This window comes from Anabrus simplex, chromosome 3 (genome assembly GCF_040414725.1).
Source record: "Anabrus simplex isolate iqAnaSimp1 chromosome 3, ASM4041472v1, whole genome shotgun sequence".
NCBI classification, from domain to species: domain Eukaryota; kingdom Metazoa; phylum Arthropoda; class Insecta; order Orthoptera; family Tettigoniidae; genus Anabrus; species Anabrus simplex.
The window spans coordinates 28,891,572-28,901,047 of NC_090267.1; the positions used below are offsets into that span (position 1 = coordinate 28,891,572).

Consider the following 9,476-nt stretch of genomic DNA (forward strand, 5'->3'; position numbering starts at 1 on the left):
GTAAAAATTCCTATGGTTCATTTTCAGATTTTCTTCAAGACGTGTTGTGATACCTATCATTTCAGCTTGAAAGACTGTAGTGTGTTTTCCCAGGCTCATCTGGATGGATCTCTCAGGTCTTCCCCGTTCATCCCTCCTCCTGTGCCATCCACGGTCTTTGAGCCATCAGTCCACCAACTATATCTTCTTTTTCAGTATTCCATTTGTTGATATCCGAATCTCCTTTTGTTAAATCTGGGTCTGAAACGGCTTTTCAAAGTTGTACTTTGGTATCATATGATCAGAAGGCATGTGTAAAACTTCCTCTGTTATTACTCTGTTAATTTTACAGTGTCCTGGATTGGGTCTTTGTGCATTCCAGCACTCTGATTGTGCCAGTCCATATGAACTCATTCTAGCCTGTCCTTTTATGAAATTGCATAGTGATGGGAGGTCTAGTAAAGTATTCAAGGCTTCCGTCGGCGTAGTTCTCATAGCTCCAGTTATGGCTATGCATGCCATTCTCTGTGGGCTATCCAATCTACTGCCGACTTTTCCTTGACTTACTTTCTGCCACCAGATGATTGCTGCACAGGCCATGATCATTGTGTATATCCACATTACCATTGATGGTGTTAGGCACCAGGACTGTTACCTTAATGAAGACACGGCCGCTTCCTACGCACTCCTAGCCCTTTCCTATCATATCGACGCGATAAGACGTATCTGTGTCGGTGCGACGTAAAGCAAATTGTGAAAAAAAGAATACTTCTAATGTAATCACAAACCTCAATTTCCTTGCTCTCTAGGACTACGCTTTTCTTACAGATATGGGCTCGCGGTTGCGAACTATGTCACACAGATGAGGATTTGGCACTGTTTAAGGCCGGTTGCCCTTCCCGACCCCAACCCACTATTGCATGCTTTTGTAGTGCTTGGTAGTGTGGTGTGTTGTCTGGATATGAAGAGGAGGGTGGTCGGATAAACAAGAACACCCAGTCCCCGAACCAGAAGAATTAATCAGACGCCATAAAAATCCCCGACGAGGCCGGGAATCGAACGTGGGACCCTCTGACCCGAAGACCTTATCTCTGACCATTCAGCCAGGGAGTTGAGTAAAAATAATAATAATAGTAATAATAATAATAATAATATGCGTATGTTGAAAAGGCTCTTGGGCCCTTTTTTGGAATGTTGAGTATTAAATTATTCTATTTCATGTTTGTAATTCTATTAATTCCCATGACGCTGCATTCTGTGGACCTTAAGAACGCAAGTCATTGTTAACAAAGTTCGTCACATTTTGTCGTAGCGCAGTATTCTGTTTCCGTTCCATATTCTGAGGCAATGCTTCAAACATGACAACAGAGATGAAGAAACATTTAACAGCTTAAGAGGGGGTAAAGGTCATGTGATAGCACTGTCAAGGTTCAGTGAGTTGTGCTTGAGCGTAAGAGAAAACAATGCGTTCACCAGTGCAGCGATAAACTGCTATCACTGAGACACTGCCTTGTCTTCAAAGAAGGGCACTTCACGAAAGTAGAAAATCCCCTACTCTACTACAGATCATGGCGGCCTATGGAGAAGAGCAGAACGTCCAAGCTGGTTGGAGTGTGACTACTTTTGTCCTCACTTGATCCGGGTGGTCGAACGCATCTACGGTATCCCCCGGCCTTTATAAGAGACCCCTGTAAGTGAAAACTTGGGCTGGGAAGAATTGGGAGTAAGGAGATGAGCTCCTCGACTAAGCGGTATGTTCCAAGCTATCAGTGGAGAGATGGCGTGGAATTGCATTAGTAGGTGAACGAGCTTGAGTGGAGATTTCTTAAAAGTAGCAAGGATCAAAATACATTCGAACCCGGATATCTCGAAGTACTTGTGAAAGATGAAAACACTTAAAATGATCGAATATTCGATTTATAGAATAGGAAACATACTACCTCTGCTCTGCTTCACTAATAGGCATACCATTATACTTTCTTTACATCTACAAATTGGTGTTTTAAATTCTGATTCATTATGCCCAAATAGGGAACATTCTAGATACTTACAAATTCTTATTGAAGAGAAGTCTGTAATTATTTTCCTTTTGTGTTTTCCTTGAAGCACTGTACTCTCTACAAATTTCTCTAGCATATTGGCAGCACCAAACATGCCCGCACTGTTCTTGAATAAAGCTGCGAAATGTGACGAGGGCCAGACCAATCCAGCTTTCCAACTTTCACACCATCTTGTACTGTCAACGGTTTTCTGAGAGTTCTGAAGTAGCCTAAAGTATGACTTTAAACTGTTATGTTACGCGGCTACACAATGTTGCGATGTGCAGTACCGTGCGGGTAGTCAAACAAATTACACTCTGACTAAAATTTAGAGATATTTTTATGTTAATGTAAGGAGGCGACTTAAGTTCAGGTTCCTTCTGGAGGAACCAGTTCTTCATGCGGACAATATCTACGTTACAGAAACACATTTTACATCTCGGCTTGAAATATCCTTCGAGGTATCAAAAAAGTCCGAGTAATAGAACCTCGAGTTATAGAACATATATAACACGTAAAACATTTAATGTTCCTTCGGGAAACGAAAATCACTTCGAGATATAGACGTTTGATTGTATGAAGATGCTGTTAGAATTCAAGGGGACAAATTAGGGCAAATATAAATTTATCATCATCATCATCATCTGTTTACCCTCCAGGTTCGGTTTTTCCTTCGGACCTCTACCGTCTCAAGGGCAGTGTCCTGGAGCTTCAGACTCTTGGTTGGGGGATACAACTGGGGAGTATGACCAGTACCTCGCCCAGGCGGCCTCACCTGCTATGCTGAACATTGGCCTTGTGGAGGGATGGGGAGATTGGAAGGGATAGGCAAGGAAGAGGGAAGGAAGCGGGCGGCCGTGGCCTTAAGTTAGGTACCATCCCGGCATTCGCCTGGAGGAGAAGTGGGAAACCACGGAAAACCACTTCCAGGATGGCTGAGGTGGGAATCGAACCCACCTCTACTCAGTTGACCTCCCGAGGCTGAGTGGACCCCGTTCCAGCCCTCGTACCACTTTTCAAATTTCGTGGCAGAGCCGGGAATCGAACCCGGGCCTCCGGGGGTGGCAGCTAATCACGCTAACCACTACACCACAGAGGCGGACAAAAAATATAAATTTATAAGAAGATAAATTAGGTATAGAGAGCCTCCGTGCCTGAGACGGCAGAGCGTCGGCCTCTCACCGCCGGATACCGTGGTTCAAATCCCGGTCAGTCCATGTGAGATTTGTGCTGGACAAAGCGGGGACGGCACAGGTTTTTCTCCGGGTACTCCGGTTTTCCCTGTCATCTTTCGTTCCAGCAACATTCTTCATTATCATTTCATAGCATTTATCAGTCATTAATAAATCGCCTTGGAAGTGGCGACTCCATTGTAATAACAGCCTATATACAGTATGTTTCATTCATTACATCCCTGACCCGGTCAATGACTGAAAAACAGGTTGTAGGTTTTCATTTTCAAATTAGGTATAGAATAAATTATCAAGGGAAATGTTAGATAAATATCCAAGTGGTTTGAAAACGTTTAGCAAAAATCTAGGTACACCTGGGTGACAGCCCTAAATGTAGATCATTGATGATTGTCCGGCCCCATGGCTAAATGGTTAGCGTGCTGGCCTTTGGTCACAGGGGTCCCGCGGTCCATTCCCGGCAGGGTCTGGAATTTTTACCATCATTGGTTAATTTCTCTGGCACGGGGGCTGTGTGTATGTGTTGTCTTCATCATCATTTCATTATCATGATGACGCGCAGATCGCCTAAGGGCGTGAAATCGAAAGACCTACACCTGGTGAGACGAACATGTCCTCAGACACTCCCGGCACTAAAATAGCCATACGCCATTTCATTGATGATTGATTGATTGATTGATTGATTGATTGATTGATTGATTGATTGATTGATCGATTGATTGATTGATTGATTGATTGATTGATTGATTGATTGATTGAGACCCCCAGAGGCTCTCAAGTTTGGCGCGTGCACAGGCGACAACGTGCCCCATAACTATGTCTGATATTGTTTCGGCTTTCTGGAGTCAGGCTCCTCAGTTCCAACTAACATTTTTAGACTTGTTGCACATCTCTGTCACTTCTGTCGCTTCTTTCTTCGTGCCAGAGCTAAAGAGTATAATTCAAGCACCTGCATTTCAGGACATGTAGGAAGTTTTAAAAACCGAGACCGTACTACTTGTGGAGGGTTTGAAATGAGTGAGCCTACGTCAAAATATTGTAAAATAATTGAGTTGTCATTTTTAAAATAATCTTTCTCTTCTGCTGACTGTTGAACATTAACCAATAACTTGTGCTATGACGACCCGATGTCACATGACTTATTTCCTTACTCCCTGGCACGAAACAATTTTAAACTGTATTTTCCCTGTGACTGACTTTCTGTCCATACCCCAGAAAGGTCAATCTTGCACAGTTTATAGAGGATGGCTTTGAAACCCAGAAGGTGGATTTTCTTAGATTCATCAGCTGGAAACGACGACACTATTAACCATCATATCCTTGTAGTTGAAGTCTATGTGATCTGCTTAAAGATATCGTGCTAACGAGATTCATAGCCATTCTTATCCGGAGCTACAGTTTGCAGGGGCAGCGCAGTCGTTGGAGAGTGCCTACCTCAAGGAAGAGCACTGGCACGAACCATTTTCAACAGGATGCGGAGCGAGTACAAAAATATCTAGACAATCATGTGAGATGGACTGCAGACAAAGGTATGGTGGTAAATACGATGAAAACTAAAGTTGTGTCACCAAGAGGAAGCGTCCTCTCTGATTTAATTACTGTGCTGATGGTATTGAAAATTCGTTATGGGGAATCGCTGAGTACCTAGGTGACCTTGAAAATGGTTCCAGTATTTACACAGGAGGCAGCACCTAACAAACGAAGGAAGAATGTTCCAATCAAAATTGGTCGATAACCCAATATTTTCGGAGTTATGGTCCACTGCCATCAGTGACCACCTTGCCTTACATCTACTCTTCACAACATGTGCTCCATGTGGCCGCCATCCATTACAATGTAGCCCAGAACTCCGATGTATATAGGACATTTTTCTTTCGTTTGTAAATATCCCTCTGTAAATATTGGAACCTTTTTCAAGGACATTCTGTATACATAAAGGATGATTAAGAACAGAAATCAGAGAGAAGGCTCCTTGCGGATGACGTTATATTATACAGGTAGTAAATAATTTACAGGATTGTGAGAGACTGCAAAGAGACCTCGAAAAAGTTTTGAGGTGGACAGCAGACAATAGCGTGGTTCTAAACGGGCTGAGAAGTCAGGTTGAAGTTTCACATAGAGGAGAAGTCCTCTCATTTTTAATTACTGTCTTGATGGGATATTTTCGTTAATGTCCGGCTCCATGGCTACATGGTTAGCGTGCTGGCCTTTGGTCACAGGGGTCCCGGGTTCGATTCCTGGCAGGTTCGGGAATTTTAACCATAATTGGTTAATTCCCCTGACGACATGGGACTAGATGAATGTGCTGTCTTCATCAACATTTCATCCTCATCACGACGCGCAGGTCGCCTACGAACGTCAAATCGGAAGACCTGTAGCAGGCCACTCCGGAGGCCACACGCCATTTTTATTTTATTTTAAATTATTATAAAAATTTGGAAATTTATAAAAAGAATGCCCCCAATTTGTCCTCTTGAATCCTATTATCACCTTTCCCACCTTTAAAAGCTCCGCTCAAGCTTATTCGCCGACTAATGTCATTCCACGCCAACTCTCCACTGACAGCTCGAAACATACGAGCATCCCGTCTCCGTACTCCCAACTCTTCCCAGCCCAGAGTTCGCAGCATTTTCGTAACACTAATCGTTTTTCGGAAATCATCCAGAGCAAATCGTCCCGCTTTCCTTAGGATTTTCTTTTCAGTTCTTGTGTCAAGTAGTCCTGCATTGCTGCTCTCAAGCTGGTCTTCAGCCACGCGCAGTTTTAGCAATACCGCCGGGCAAAGCTCATTTCAATTCACGCGTTAACCGATCTGATTAGCTAAAATGACAACGGCGAGAGATATCGGGTATTTTTGTTTTCAAATTATTTCTCAGCAAGACCAGCCCTCTTTGGTTTACACACCCGCTTGATTTTGTTTCCGTCCACCCAGTGATGTTTTAATTTTTAATTTTTTACTAGCAAATGTACCCGTGCTTCGCTACGGTATTGTACATTGTATACGAATATCGAAGTAAATTACTGTACATGCAGTGAATAAGATTTTTTTTAAATCCCATGTCTCTTAGCGTTATCCAGAAACAGCAAGGGGATGTTCCCATACATTGTTTCCAATGTAAAGTGCGAGTTGAGCAGTTGTGATGATAACGGCAGGTTCATTTGCCTACTGCAAATCACAATCACCTAATGCGCTGTCACAATCGATTTGGGGAGTTTTCTTTATAATGGCAGGCGCCCTTTCCTACTTCCAGAAAGATTACAGTTGAGGAGTTTTTATTATAATAGCAGGCAGCTTCACTACTGCCAGTCAAAATTGAGTTGTGCTGTTATCATTATAATGATAGGTCCCCTTTCTTAATGACAGTCACACCGAGTTGGTGAGTTTCCATTATAACAACAGGAACGCTATGCCTAATGCCAGTCACATTTTGGTTGGGTAATTTTTTTTACAATGGCGGACACACTTGGCTACTCCCAAACACAATCGGTTAGGGGAGTTTTGAACAAAAGTTATTTGCTCCCTTGACTTCTGCCCATCAAATCGAGAAGGAAATTATTAATTACATTGGTAGTTCCTCCTTACTAATGCTAGTTACGAAGGAGTTGGAGAATCCTATTCCTACTGCCAGTCAAAGTCGATGTGGAGAGTAATGATTACAATAGCAGACGCCCTCCTGCTGAGAGTCACTATCGATGTAAAATATTAATTATAATGGCAAATACACCCTTTCTACACCGCTACAAATCGACTTCAATGAATAGATACAGATCGACGTACGAAGCATATGCATGTTCACAATATTGCAAAACTTCATTTACAGTTTAACTGCTGTTAAACGATGCATCATATCGACAAACGGATTATACCATAAGACGCCTCAGTTAGCGGTGTAAATGGCTAGTGTTAAGATATTTTCTCCTGTCTCATCTATTTATTGGTAAAATTGAGTTAGGAACGTTGAATAGTGTGAAATTTGGGTAAGGTTTTCTCACAGTGCATTACTTTTGGGTAATAATGTGACAGCTACAAACATAGAATTTGGCTCATGTATGGATACTGGGGGGGCCAATGTTTGTGTGGAATTAGATGATTATATCTTTCGTATAAGTGATTCGAACTACCAATTATACGTGTGCAAAGAGAAAAATGTAGGTATAATAAGGAAATAGAGACAAATCTACTATATAAGGAACAGAGATATGACGAAACGTCATAGGACAAAAGTTGTAGATCACTCCGAATTGAACTGAGATTGTGCCATCAGTTTTGCAATAGGACTTACCGTTTAGCCACGAAACACCTCTAAACGAAGGTCTGCATCGTCATTAAAATTGCCTCCACATTGCGATATTATTTGGGGATAAAGAGTGAAAATGTTAAAGATCTTGGAACTTTTCCGTCGGTTATAGGCTAAAACATACAATTTTGCTCAATTCCAATTTTCTAGCTCTTCTGGCAGATTGTGCCACATTCTTGATTTTGGGCGGGGGGGGGGGGGGTAAAATTTAGGACTTTGAGGAAACTATAGCTAAAACATATGCAGATGTTCATTATTATCCCTTAAAGTGATAGCTTGGTGACAATTTCGTCAAAATAGTCAAATAAAGTTTTTGAAATCGATTTCTATCAAGGTTGGTCGATTTTCAGTCAGGTTGGTCTTGTGTATATTGTGGAAAAGTAAAATCACAGTTTCGGTTCCCTATAAATCCCCAATCCATTCAGAGAATTTTAAATGGTATGAGCATTAAAACCTACCTTTGGACAGGTGGATGCTAAATATAAAGTTTGGTTAAAACATCTTCAGTAGCTTCCAAATTATAAGGAATACGTCTTACACGCACCCACTCTTGAGTTAAGTCCAGTGGGAATTGTACCGGAAAACGGTCTGTTAATGATATCTTCCTTATTAATCCTCGTATCGAAGTGATGCACATGAGAAAGAGGGTTTAGAAATTGATTTCCCTCAAGGCAGGTAGACTTCCACCAAGTTCGGTTGTGTATATTTTGAGGGAGTGCAAAATCACGGTTCCGGTTTCGTAGAAACCCCCAGTTATTTCCGAGAATTAGAAACAATATTGGCCATAAAACCTACCCAAGGACAGGTGAATTCTAAATATAACGTTTGGTAGAAATATATCCCATAGTTTTCAAGTTATAGACAAACAGACAAACAGAAAGACAAATAGACACCAACGCTAAAAGAATATGCAGATGGTCATTATTACACCTGAAACGGACATTTCGCCAAAATATTCAATGTAGAGACGAACGGTCGTTACGATTTTATTTATATAGATTAATTCATTCATGAATTAATTCGTTTCTAGACCTTTTCTCTCTTAGCATTGCTGAAGAGCTTTGTGTATTGGTGCGACGTGAAACAGTAATGATTTTCTGACATATGGTTGTATAAGATTGTGAGGTTTCCTCACAGTCTCTAATAATTCGGCAGCTTTGCTGCTTAAAATGGCAATAACCACTTCCCGTTACTACCGTATCATTTATTTTCAGGTGGGGAAGAATGAAAGTAATTCCTAATACTGTATATCCCCGAGTCTTATCCAATCACCTTGCCGTTTCCTTCAAGCACGATTCCTGTTGGATTGCGTAGGACAGTTGCAGGTAGAGCTAATATATTTTAATGTTGAAAACAATTCTTAGCAGACAAATTAGGGGTCTCCATACCACCAAAAACGTAAAATTAAGCACTTTCCTCAATTATGCCAACTATTGAATGGCTAAAGGGCTCAATAAGGTTTCAAATTGTAAGTCTTGGATAGATGAATACAAGTAAAAACACAAATTTGGAAAATCACTTGCGGTCTAAATGCAGTTGCGGAAAAGCAGCCTAAAATCGTTTGTTCCTTTACTCGTTTTAATTCTAATCCTAGCCAAATTAACATTTTTACAAAATTATTTCTCTAATGTGTTCCTTGGTTCGATACCTCAGGCAGTATTTGATTTTTGAAAAACGTCTACACCAAATATACTGTAGTTTTAAGGGCTTAAGTGAAACTCTGTATTGACTCACGTTAGCAATCGCAGAGGTAGTAAAAGGCAAACTGCCAATCTAATCGACTGCATAACGATGATGAAGGAAGGATTGTACATTTCAGGAATAAATAAAAAAAATATCTTCTCATACTTTATTATACTTAATTTACCTGCAATTCGTAGCTCATATCCCCAGGATGTTTTCAACACTGAGTTGTCTGAAGGGCTGGAACTGTGATTCTTTTTACAATCAGATTCACGTCGCACCGACAC

General features: G+C 41.2%; 1 protein-coding gene across 1 annotated transcript in view; it reads right to left on the minus strand.

The window, feature by feature from the left end:
• The window catches only part of LOC136866969 (luciferin 4-monooxygenase), a 132,622-nt gene extending 132,043 nt beyond the window's left edge, over window positions 1-579 (minus strand). Inside the window, exon 1 of the mRNA XM_067144059.2 lies at window positions 547-579. Coding sequence (XP_067000160.2) covers window positions 547-579 — 33 coding nt within the window. The remainder of the gene's footprint in view (window positions 1-546) is intronic.
• Window positions 580-9,476: the final 8,897 nt, after the last annotated feature.